Genomic DNA, 12,483 nt, shown 5'->3' on the forward strand with positions numbered 1-12,483 from the left:
CCACCCTGATGGGCCAGTGTAGACACGGCTGAGTCCAGGAGAGCGTGGGGGGCACAGGAAGCCTGGGAGGGAGGAGGGTGGGAGGTGGCTCGTGTGTAAGGCAAGGGAGAGAAACGTTCGTTTTAACGGGCGGCCCTCGGCAAGTGTAAGTGCAGGTGATTCTCGCTGTCACCGCATGGCACTGTCGCATCCACACGTGGTGAAGACCCATTTATTTGACCCACAGGTTGTACTCAGACTACCTGTACTTCGCGAGTTCCAATAAGTCTGCCGACGACTTCCACGAGAAAGTGACCGAAGCTCTGCAGCTGTTTGAGAACTGCATGCTGGACTACTCGCTGCGTGCGTGTGTCTACAACAACACCCTCAACAACGCCATGCCTGTGCGTACACCCGGCCCCCCCCTTTGTCATGCAGGAGCTGTCGTGGGTGGAAGCACCCAGGGGTGCTTCAGTGTGCAGGCGCCAGGCGCCAGCCTCGGAGCCGTGGCTGACACAGAAGCAAATATCCCCAGGCAGAGGGACGGGAAACTGATGGCCCTTTGAGCTGGCCCCCTGCTCTCGCCCAGTCACCAGGCTGTCTCCTCCCTCGCCCAGAGAAGGAGAACACGTGTGGGAAGGTCATCGTTTAGTAAGGCTCCCAAACACACCCGGCCCTTAGAATCTGCACACGCAGCTGGCCGAGTGCCCTACGAGCCTTCTCTGGATTGCCGGGTTGTTTGTTGATTTAAAAAATCGCCCACCAGAGAGACCATCAATGCTTCTTCACAGCGTCTCAGTTGAAAAGGACTCCTGTTTTCCGCGGTTCCCTCTGTCTTCTCTGTGTCCCTTTGGGCATATATCGCTACATTTCTAGCCTGTTTTTATGCCCCCAAACCCCCACCCCTGTTGGTGGATCTGGCATGTTTTAGCCACAGGAGGATTTTCTTCTGCTCTGCCCCCAGGCTGTGGTCAGTGCCAGCCTGGCAGGGTCTGTGAGCATTGTCCCTTCTGCCCCCAGCCCAGGGCAGGTGCATGGTAAGCCATGAGCAGACCTGCTGTGGAGGGTGATGGGGTTCAAGGTCAAGAGGCTTCACTCTTCTTCCTGGTCATCTATCTGGACAGCAGGGCACACACACGCAGCGGGCAGACTCCAGGCTGTCCTTCCAGACTTTGTAGTTTGGCAAGGAAGCGGTGGCACGGACACGGATGACCACAGAGCCCAGCTGTGCTGCTGACTGAGCCAGACAGCGGTCGTACCCCAGGCATTGTCTCAGCCTCTCTGAGGTGCAGCTGCCTCACCCTCACCAGGCTTCCGGGAGGATCGGACAGTGGTGGGTCCCACAACCTTCCCAGGTTCCCTCATGCCGTGGCCTGAGTTAGGGTGTGCCGGGCCCGCGGGGCAGGCAGTGGCGCAGCCGTGGCTCCCTGTGGACTGCACACAGGGCACCAGTATGTGGCAGCATCGGTGCAGGTGCTGGGGCTGCAAGCTCCCTCTAGGCCTCGTGAGTTTCCAGAATGAAACCAGAAAGGAAGCTGGAGGCCACGGTGGTTCTCTCTCGGGGAATCCTGGCAGTGGTGGAGGGGACTTGGTGGAAAAAAACTTCTCGCACTGAGAGGGGGGTGGGCCTGGACTCGGAGGGGGCCCCCGAGCCTCTCCCCAGCCGAAGCCCCATCTTTTGGGGGCGTTGTTTTCTGAGCCCCAGCAGTGTGGGTGTTGATGAGAAAGACGGTCTCCTGCTCATTGTCAGGTTCATGGCTGCAGAAATCGTACAATCGATTTTCTGGAGGAAAGCGAATGTGTGAAAGGAGTTTGCTGGGACACAGGTGCCTTAAATGGCAAGTGAGCAGAAGCAGCCCAGGGCCGGGGATGGGTGTGGTGGCCATGACCCAGAGCGGCGCGTGCCCCCGGCCCCTGGGGAAGGGCTCTCCTTTCCGCTGGCTTGAGGGTCTCAGCACCTGCTCCCGTGGAGATCATGAGGGTGAGCGGGTGACTTCCTGCCTCTGCTGTTCTGCTGGCCAGGGGCTGACTTTTGGGCTGGGGTGGTTGGAGCAGGTGTGCCCTGGGACAGCGGTGCTGGTTGGGTTGGTGGGGGTGGGGTTGAGGGGTGGTGGGCTCCCAGGAGCAGGGAGGTGGGGGGTGTTGCAGGAGAGCCAGTGGCTGGGTCAGTGTAGTGGCCCAGGGTCGGGACAAGGCCTGGAGGGTGGGCTGGAGTGGGGGAGCTGGGGGGGAAGGGGGAGACCAGTTGCGTGCGCAGGTTTTCTGCTTCGCAGGCTGAGCACATGCGGGGCCCACCGTGGTCCTGGCTCTTAATGCTGCTTATTGTTCCTGTTTATGCCTGCAGTTGAAGGTCACCCAGGCGGGACCCGCCCGAGGGTGTGCCATGAACCAGGGCCTCCTCCTCCTCCATAGTCGACACTTGGTCATCTTCCAGGCATTCCCTGGGCACCACTCTGTGCTCAGTGCCCTGACCACACCCTGTCTGCAGCCACCAAGCCAGGGCTCCTGTCCCACTGCCCAGCGACCACTGTTCAGGGAGCAGCTTGAGGCCCAGGAGGGGCTGCCCGCCTGCCACTCCATCCCAGGCCCGGCTTGCACCTGCACAGGGCTGCAGGCCCGAGTCCAGCTGAGAGCTGTCCTGGGTCATGGAGCTGGGCGAGGGCTGTGCGGGCCGAGCCACACAAAGAGACAGTTTCCCCAGGCCCCCTGCACCCCCGGTGGGGTGGCCACAGCCCTCAGAGGCGCCGAGGGTGACAGCAGCCTGGGCAAGGTCGCTTGTGTGGCTGTTGCTGACCGTTGTGTTTGACTTGGCGCCTGCAGGGCACATTCGGGAAGGCGTCGGGGATCCTGAGCTGTGAGTGCAGCAGGCCGAGGCCTCCGGTGCCTCCTGGGCGCTGGGTGCAGGACCGTGTTTCCCTCAGTGGGGGAATGGTGATGTGACTTTCACCCGGGGACCATGGGGTGGGCTCCTCCGGGGCTGAATCTGGTAGGAGATGTCCCAGGAAAACGCAGGAAGGAGGAAGACCGGGACTGCAGGGACCCTGTTCCTGCCACCTTTCTCTGCCCACGTGCCTGTTGGCAGATGGGGGCTGCCAGGCAGAGCTCGTCAAGGGGTCGAAAGTGTTGCTCCTTGGCTGGCTGGGGAGCGAGGCCTGCAGCCGGGGTGGCCTGAGCACCAGCAAGGCCTTCCCAGGCTTGGGGCTTCCTGATTACATCTGGGGAAACTGAGCCTCCGAGAGGCAGCCCTCGCCAGTTCCTGGAGGATTTGGGACCGAAATCCTGGCTGCGACTCACTTTCCTGCAGGCACGGGTTTGGTCCCGCGTCTCCCCAGGAATCCGGTCCCTAGGAGCTGTTGTGCCCCCACCAGGGAGCAGGCCTGGGGGTCGAAGAGACAGGTGCTGAGTGGGCTTGAGTGTGGAGGGGGTCCCTGTGCCCCCTGCCTCAGTGTCTGCACCACACTGTCCCTGCTGACAGCTTCCTCCATGCAAGGCCTCTCCTTTGTGAATGGGCACTATGAGAGGCAGGGGCCCAGCTAGGGGGAGCATGGGGAGGCCAGGGGGCTAGAACCCTGTCCCAGGCCCTGTTGACCACGGGGTCTCTGAGAAGGAACAGGTGTTAATTTGGCATCAGGGGGACTCCTAGCAGGAGGCGGCTTAAGCTGGGCTGGGTTTGGGAGGGCAGGGAGAGGCCAGACAGGATGGAGCCCCTGAGCCTGCGCAACATTTTTCCTAACCGCTTTGAAGAGTGACGGTGATAAAAACTCGCGTGGGCCAGGCCCCAACATCTCCCCCTGCCACCCGTGGTGCCACAGGGCCGAGCGTGCCGGGTGTAGGCTACCTGGAGGCGGGGTTTCCACAGCTGCTTCCTCTGCTCCCTGTCGGCACACTAGCTGTGGCCATCAGAACGTCCTTGAGCCCCGATGTCAAGGTCATGAGTGTCATCGATACTGTCTCCACTCTGTGTGTGTCTGAAACTTCCTGATCATCAGATTTTTAAAAACCCCACCAGTGAGAGAAGGGGAGTGATCTAACCAGGCACTGACCCAAGCACTTTCGGTCCTCCCAGATCTGCTAATTCCACCCCCGTTTCGCGGATGGGGACACTGAGGCACACAGAGGTTAACTGCCACTTGGAGCTAGTGACAGGCAGGCCCAGGGTGCAGGCCCAGCACCAATGGCCTTGGGAACCCATTTTCCCTGGCTGCCTCCCAAGCCAGCAGGAGGCAGGTGCTTTTCAGATCAGCTTTCTCTGCTAGGCAGGATGAGGCGGGGGCTTAGCAGGTGCCTCTGGCCACAGGGAGAGCCCTGGAGGGACATGGCTGCGGGCAGTCCCTGGAGAGCTCATGCTGACGGGCAGGGTGGGGCAGACAGGATGCAGTGGGACCCCCTCGTCCTAGCGTTGCCTCTTCTTGTCTGGGATGGGAAGCAGATGTCCCCCCCAGCTGTGAACCCTTCCCAGCCATAGCCCATGGTGGAGGGGAGTGGGGGGCTTTTTAAGACACACGTGGACCCTGGCATACCCAGCCCTCCTCCCCCCAGCCTTCCTGTGCCTCCCTCCACCCCTGCCTGCTGTGTGGCTGTCTTCCCCTCCTAGGTCTTCCGCTCCTGCCTCCAAGCAGGGGCTCAGAGTGGCCGCTGGGCCAGCAGCAGCAGCAGCCCCTGGCACTTGTGAGACATGCAAACTCTCGGGCCCCTCTCCTGCCTTTCTGAATCAGAACTCTTGTGGGTGGGGCCCCGGCCTCCACTGAGCAGGCCTGGCAGGGGGTGCTGCGGGCTCAGCTTTGGGAACCACCAGGGCTCTGAGGCCTTTTCATGGCTCCCCCTCCCTCTGCGGGGCCACTGGGACCTCTAGGCTCTGCTTTAATCCCCCCCTTCTGTTCTCTCTCCCCCGCATCTGTGCAGCCCAGCAGGCCCTGCCTTCCCTGGGCGGTTGTGTTTCCCAGGCCCTGGTTTGCAGTGTGTTGGGCACCTGCCCCGAGACTGCTCTGCTATCTCAGTTCCCTACCCTGCCCTGGGACTAGGGAGGTAAGGAGGAGTCCGAGTGGGTGACTTGGGTTTGTCTTCAGGGTGCACAGTCGTCATCGCGATGGGGCAGGCACCAGAAACTGATCAAAGTCAGCAGTTAGCGCTTCCATTGCCTTTCCTGTACAGCTCCTGTTCTCCAGTTTTTCTTTTAAAGATTTATTTGTTTATTTGAAAGGCAGAATTACAGAGAGGCAGAGAGAGAAGTCGTCCATCTGCTGGTTCGCCCCCCAGGTGGCTGCAGTAGCCAGAACTGGGCTGATCCAAAGCCAGGATCCAGGAACTTTGTCCAGGTCTCCCACCCAGCTGCAGGGGCCCAGGTACAGGGGCCCAAGTGCTTGGGCCATCTTCTACTGCTTTCCCAGGCCATAGCAGAGAGCTGGATGGGAAGTGGAGCAGCTGAGATTTGAACTGGCGCCCATATGGGATGCCGGCACTGCAAGCAGTGGCTTTACCCACTGCGCCACAGCCCTGGCCCCCAGTTCTTCATACAGACTAAAATGCATTGCTAGGGATTATAGCTACTCTACTGTACTTATTACTATTTAAAATATTTATTAAACAGGTAGAGAGGCAGAGAGAGAGAGAAAAGAGAGAGTATCCATTTGTTGGCTTACCCCGAAATGAGCACAGCAGCTGAAGCTGAGAGCCAGGAACCCTGTACAGGTCTCCGTCATGGGTGGCCGGCACCCAAGTACTTGAGAACCCTGCTGTCTCCCAGGGTGCACATTAGCACCCTGGTGTGCTCCACACCCTGGGTGTGGAGTCTGAACTTGAACCCAGCACCTGACATGGGCTGCACCCCCCCCCCCCCCCCCGCAACATCTTGAGCAATCCATGAAGTGCCCGCCCCGGAACTTAGCACTGCTACTCCCGTTGTGTTCCAGCACCCATTGTCCAACCTCCCTCTGTTTTCCCCCCACCCCCCAGCCGCTCGTAATCACTGTTCTAAGTCAGAGCAGCTTTTTTTTTTTTTGACTTCCAAGTCCATGCAGTGCCTGGAGATGATGGTTTGCAGGGCAGCTGTCTTGGTTTGTGACGGCAGCCATGATGCTTCGGGAGAAGTGCCATCGGGTGTTGGGAAACTGCTCCTGACACAGTGCCCCTGTCCTTCGGCCCTAGGTGAGGCTGCAGGTCGGACTGTATGCTGTGTACCTCCTGGACTGGCTCACCGTCTTCAGTAAGGACCAGTTCCTCATCCTGCGCCTGGAAGACCACGCCTCCAATGTCAAGTACACCATGCACAAGGTCTTCCGGTTTCTGAACCTGGGTAAGCATCCTGCTTCCTGCTGATGGGCACGGTGTGAGCCCCGGGGATGCCGGCTGTTCTGGGAGCACTTCTGGGCCTGACACAGGCTTGCTGAGCGGGCGGCCCGGGGACAGCCCAGGGGAGGCCGGCTCAGCACCTTTGTTTGACACGGGGCTTGGTGCACGGTGTGGTGAGGGTCTCTGGGTAGGAGGAGCTCACCATCTAGCCACAGGAGAGAAAGAAGCTGCAGTTCCACTAACCTGGTGACAGGCAGGTGGCACCGTCACAGTGGGCACGTACTGATGACTGCCGAGCGGACCGGGGACGGGAAGTGTCTGAGAGCTGAGCTGTGAGGGACCCACAGGATGTCCATGGGGGGCAGGGTCCTGCAGGGAACTGGGGACTTAGGGGGGAAGGAGCTGGCCGTGGCTCCTGGGCCTCTGTGAGTGAGGAGCCTGCCTTTAGCCTGAGATGCCCCAGTCCCCAGGGGCACTTTGCTCTGACAGCCACGCTGCCCGCCACAGCGCTGGTGGCAGAGTCGTGTGTGCCTTGGGGCGCTGCCCGTGTGGACAGGGTTCCCAGGCGCTGCCAGTGAGGAGCCCAGCTGGCCTGCAACGGGCCTGGCCTTGCTGCAGGTGGCCATGCAGCTAGAAGGCTCTGTGCGTGGGCACAGGGGCCTCCTCCCCACCCTCATCGCCAAGGCCATGGCACACAGGGTGCAGATGGCCCAACCACAGGGCCCCCTGTGGCAGCACACGGAGATAGAAGGGACTGGGGCAGAGCTGAGCAGGGCTGAGCAGAGCATCGAAGCCCCCGGCCTGGCTGACAGCTACGGAAAGTGGCTCCGTGAGCCCAGGTGGGTGCTGCCCCGTCCCGGGATGGCTGCCGGGACCCGAGGGGCCAAGCACAGGCGGGGGCCCTCCCCCAGGTTCCAGTCCTCCTGGAAGCAAGCTGCCGGCTCTGCAGCCGCCTCCCTCCCACTTCCTGCCTGCCCTGCCCCCTCACAGCTTCTGCTTCTCCTCCAGGGCCCTTGAGCGAGAAGCAGGAGGCCTTACTGACCAAGAGCCCTGCGTCCAACGTGCGGCGGCCCGAGGACCGGAGCCTGGGGCCCATGTGGCCGGTCACACACAAGATCCTGCAGGACTTCTACGGGCCGTTCAACGCCAGGCTGGCGCGGGTCCTGGCCGACGAGGCGTTCGCCTGGAAGACGCCATGAGAGCTGCCCCTGTGGCCGCCCCGCCCGCCTCACCGCCGGCGCCATGGTTTCAGCACACTCTCTTGATGGGGAGCTGTTCCCCTCACAGCGTGGAGAAACCCCCGTGACTGGAGCCGCCTCCGCCTCCCTCGGCGCCTCGGCACCGTCTCGGCGTCTCCTCTGTGATGTCCAGCCCCGCCACGGCCCCTGCATCAGAGCGCGTGGGAGACTCTGCCTCCCTGGGAAGCTCCCAGGGCCTCGGGGGACGGCCCCTGTGCAGGCGACAGTCACTGGATCCGAGGACTCAGCACGCCAGAGGCCCCGGCCCAAGGCTAGCAGGACAGGCACCGCACAGCCCGGTGGGTTGCTAACCTTGGCCTCTTTGGGAGAGAACTGAGAGCCCCCCGAGAACGGGTTCCTCAGTGTTTCCCCCTCTCCACAGCCAGCCGTTCTGTTGTCCGGACACGAGCCCAGGCGGCTCTGCTGCTGGGGGCAGCGCGTGCCTCCCTCTGGCCCCCTCCCAGCCTCTGTAGACTGGGCTCCCCCAGAACAGGAACCCGTTTGAACCAGACCGCTCCCTGCATCGGGCAAGTCCCACCTCCCTGTCTCACTGTTAATGCCAGAAAGAGCAACCCCAAAATATCGGACGCTTGGTGGACCCTGTGGAAACCCAAGCCGTCCTCGCGCGTTCACAGTCAGAGCTGGAGGAGCTGTAGGCTTGGGGTCTGGGCAGCCGCGGGCTCTGGCGGGCCGCCCTCCCGTTGTGCCCCAAACTCCGTACACATTCACAGAACTACAAGGTGTGGTGACTGATTCGGCAGCAGTGCACAGGCTAAGCCTGGGCCAAACGCGCAATGCCAGGATTGGGAACAGGACTGCAGAGCCATGCTCGTCATGGAACTTCCAGGCCATTTGGCAGCGTGGTGGGCTGCTTGGCCGGATGGACTGATGGTCTTGGCGTTTCTTGGAAGTCACGGGGAAGATGCAGAGAATGCGGGCGCTCCCTGGGCCCAGCCCCAGCTTCGCGCTCAGCGGAACCAGCGTTCTCAGGTGGAGGTCCGTGAACCAAAGTGGGGACATGCGAACCTCGGCTGTAGCCTGCGCGCCCGAGACGGACGGGCCCTGGTTGTGGGAGCATCCCGAGGGGGCTCAGCTGTCTCATCCCAGTGCCATCGTCCCTGCCTTCGGGGAGGGGTTCTGCGGCCCCTTGGGAGGTGGGAGGGGCCGTCAGCACTGACTGTGCCCCTGGAGGGGCGGGGTGCCCCGAGCACCCCACTTTCCAAGACAGCCCCCCGCCTTTCTCTTGTAGCCGGCACTTGGAGCAGCAACCAGCAGTGGAATCTGGCCCGAGCCTCGTGTGTGAGTGTGTGTGTGTGTGTGTGTATTTATTTGTACCCCAGAGTGTGCACGTGTGGGTGCTCTCTGAGTGGATCCCCTTCAGTCTCGTTGCTACGAGGCCCTGTGCCCTGGACACAGTCCCGTCATAGATTCACTTCTCTGCCGATCAGTCATTGTTTCCAGCGTATGGCTTAACTGTTCACACCAGCCGCAGTGACAGCGAGGGACGCGTCTGTCCCCGAGCGTGTGGGTAACACGTGGTGTAATTCTGCTTCTTACAGAAGTTTTGCGGAAGGTGTGAGTTCCAATATTATTTGGTTTATTACTCGGATCACTTTTAACAGCCACAGGCCCCTCCCTTCTGTGCCGACCGTCGCCATCCCGACGCCTTGTCCCTCTCGGGCGGCTTCCAAAGCCCACGCCTGCCGCTTTTGCTCTCTCTGGGGCGGGGCCGGCTCTTGTTGGCAGCACAGGTTGTTGCTGGGGGCAGTGGCCTTGTAGCCTGCCATCCAAAACCAAAGCAAAAAGGGGTCTCGGCCCACAACCTGGCCTGGCAGCTGCGTGGGTCCCCACCAACCGTGCACCGGGTTGTGTTCCACTGTGTTCCCTCTGTCGTGAACGGGATGTTGAGTGACTGACAGTTACACTGTCCTTTCGTTCATTTGACACAATTAAAGCGCCCTCTGAGCGGTGCCTGCAGAGTGTGGCCTCCCTCTCCATCGTGGCCGTGGGCTGGGGGCTGCTGCCTGCCGTGTCCGATGTGCACAGGTGGGCTGGGGACACAGCCTGGTGTCTCGCTCACCTGTAGCGCTGTGCACACTCTAGGGAGGGGACTGACCTGGTGAGAGATGGGGTGCGACCGTGCTGACAACACGCAGGTGGAAACGTGGGACCGAGGGCCGGGGGTTCAGTCCTTACCAGGGCTCCTGCGGGAGCAGTGCCATGGAGGGAGGTGGGCGGGCTGTGTTCGGACGTTGGAATTCAAAAGGTCAGGGGGCTGCAGGCCTCACTGCTCTGCCTGCCTGGCCCCTGGCGGCTGTGGGCACATGTCACTCACTGGACACTCGGTGCCGGCCAGCCTGAGGGAGGAGCCAGCGTGTGGGCGGGCTCTGGTGGCCATGGCAGACTCCACAGGCTGGGGGCTGTGGCGCTCACCTGTTTATCCTCTGTTTCGGAGCTGGAGCCCCGGATGGAGCTTGCTGACTGCCCTTTGCCACCTCTTCCAGGTGGTCCCCCTGGGTGTACAACACTGGCCCTGCCTCTCTCCTTGTAAGGCCGCTGGTCAGATCGGATGAGGACCCCGCCTGACCCCAGTCCCCTCTCCAGAGACCTTTGTAGACGCAGTCCCACTGCGAGGCCCTGGGGGCTGGGCCAGTCCTGGGGCGAGGGGAGGCAGACGCAGCTTGTGGAGCGGGCTGGGCACCCGTTTCTGGGGAGACCCCCGGGGAGGCCTCTCCCCCTCCAGGCGTAGATGTGGGAAGGCCCTGGGGTGGGTTTGCTCATCAAGGATGCACCTGTGCCGATGCCGAGGACGAGGTGGCGCGGGGGAGCTGGGGGTGCAGAACAGGCTGGTGCCCATCTGAGGGGTGAGGCACGCATGCCTCCCTCTGCCGCCACCCTCCCAGACCCTTTCTGCCCCGGGGCCACCCCCTCCCCATGCAGGCGCCAGCTCTGCTTCCGTGCAGGTTGGCGCCTCCCCACGAAGACTCCTTGGGCACTGGTGTCCCCGGCTAGCACTCCAGCCACGGCTGAGAAGGCACAGATGGCGGGGTGGGGGTGGGGCGATGTTTTCTGTGGCCCCTGAAACCCTACCCTGCGGGCAGCGGCTCTCCCGTGGGCGAGGCCCGTCCAGTTGAGCAACGCTGCTTTGATGAGTCAGATTTTTCCAGGAGCCAGCCAGGTTCCTGCGGCCCAGGAGCAGCCCAGGGGCGGGGTGGGGGGATTTCCTGTGGCTCCTGTGACAAATTGCCCCAGACTCCGTGTTTGAGCCAACAGCTGTGCATTTGCTTCTGGTTTGGGAGGTGGGAGAAGAAATTCCCCAGAGTCCCTGGCTGCAGCCAGAGGTGAGCAGGCCTACTGCCTCCCGGAGGCCCCGGGCAGTCTGGGGCCTGGCCTGGCCCACATCCAGGCCCGTGGCTCCTTCTTCCACCTTCCTCCATCGTCTGGGCCCCCCACCCCGCCCAGGCCACATCTGCCCAGTCCCCTTGCCACAGCAGGGAGCGCGGTGTCCACGGGTTTCTGGGCTTAGGCCCAGGCTGCCGCTGGAGGCTGCTGCTCCGCCAACTGGCAGGGCGTTCCAAGCTGGCCCAAGAAGCAGGGGTGGCGAGGGCGCCCCTTGCAGCTCCACACCTGTGACTCCACGCCCGCAGCAGGTGGGAATGGGTGTGGCTGCCCGAAGTGGGGGGGCAAAGCTTCTGAACACGTCTGTTCCAAAACAGATGTGCCTTCCTGTCTTGTGGCTGGAGTGAGCGGGATGGGGGAGCAAGGGGAGGGGCCTGAGACTCAGGTCCCCTCTGGTGGGGAGAGAGAGGGCTGCCCTCTCTGGCCTGGCCTCCCAGGGGAGAGCCCTGGGGCAGACAGACGGCTGGTGCCGCTTGCTTTGGACTCTGTGGTGTCACGTCGTCAGCTCCACAGGGCAGCGCAGGTGCCTCACTGGTCTCCCAGGTCCTGCCTGACACCCCAGCTCCAACCCTCACACCACGGCTGGCCCCTCGCTCCTCCTACACTCTCGCCCTGGGCGCACCTGCTCCCAGCAGGTCTTGGGCAGACAAGGGCCCAGCGTGGGGAGGAGGCGTTGGGCCCGTGGGGAGCCTGCTGGGCTGCATGAGCCGGAGAGCATGGTGGAGCCTCCTGGGCAGAGGGGAGCAGACCGGGCAGCTGCGCTGGGAGGAGCTGCAGGGCACAGCACGGCCACGCGGCTCCGTGCATCGCCGCTGAGCCTGCACATCAGAGCCAGGAGCGCCTGAGCCCCGTGCGTGCTGAGGGCGTGGGTGCTGGGACACAGAGCAGAGAGGGGCCGTAGCCTGGAGGAGGCCGGATTCCGGGGGGGGGGGGATCCATGAGCACAGAAGCCATGGGGCCAGGAGTGGGGCTGCGTTCTGTGCTGTGCCAGGCTCTCCACGTGCCGAAAGAGGCCCTGTGGCCATCAGGCCCTGGTCACACCTAGAAGTGGGCAGGTCTCAGCCAAGGCTGAACCCCGCCCCGAGTCTTGGTACTTGCCAAGGCTGTGTGCAAAGTGAAGGTGGGGGCCTGGCCCTCTGGCTCCCCGGGGTCCCCTCCCTGCAAGAGCAGGAGATCAGAGCAAGGAAGCAAACTCTGACCCCGAGCGGCACAGTGTGTGTAGAGGGGACCCTGGCCTGAAGCCGGGTGGGCCGGGTCCCAGGCCGGGTCTCCTGGGTGAGCTCCTGTGAGGGCCGTCCCACAGCTGGCTCTGCTCACTCAGGTCTGTCACGCAGACAAGTGAGTGTCAGAGTTAACAAGCATAAACAAGATCAGAGAGGCTGCATGCCTGCCTGAGGCCACACAGCTCAGACCCTCAGAAAGAAACAGCAGAATGTCAACACAGGTCTTGACCCCGGGCCCCACAGTGCACCGCAGCCCTGCGCCAGTCCGTGTCCCCCTTGGCCGGTCTGTGGAGCGTCAGGACTGCTTCCCCGCCCTGCAGCCCCTATGTCGGGGCTCACAGGGAAGAGGGGTGGTT

The 12,483-nt window shown here is 62.6% G+C and overlaps 1 protein-coding gene across 13 annotated transcripts in view; it reads left to right on the plus strand.

Moving 5' to 3' along the window:
• CHST15 (carbohydrate sulfotransferase 15) overlaps positions 1-9,476 on the plus strand; it is a 73,484-nt gene extending 64,008 nt beyond the window's left edge. For 10 of the 13 annotated variants that reach the window (XM_017338088.4, XM_051833524.3, XM_017338089.4 and 7 more), the window contains exons 6-9: positions 227-383; positions 4,882-5,004; positions 6,124-6,271; positions 7,276-9,476. In XM_017338088.4, coding sequence (XP_017193577.3) covers positions 227-383; positions 4,882-5,004; positions 6,124-6,271; positions 7,276-7,466 — 619 coding nt within the window. In that variant the 3' untranslated portion in view covers positions 7,467-9,476. The remainder of the gene's footprint in view (positions 1-226; positions 384-4,881; positions 5,005-6,123; positions 6,272-7,275) is intronic. The other 3 variants (XM_008249390.5, XM_070058295.2, XM_070058296.2) reach the window with 1 other exon arrangement.
• The last annotated feature ends 3,007 nt before the right edge of the window (positions 9,477-12,483 follow it).

This window comes from Oryctolagus cuniculus, chromosome 15 (assembly GCF_051225735.1).
Source record: "Oryctolagus cuniculus isolate XC-2025 breed Fujian yellow rabbit chromosome 15, ASM5122573v1, whole genome shotgun sequence".
Taxonomy (NCBI): Eukaryota; Metazoa; Chordata; class Mammalia; order Lagomorpha; family Leporidae; genus Oryctolagus; species Oryctolagus cuniculus.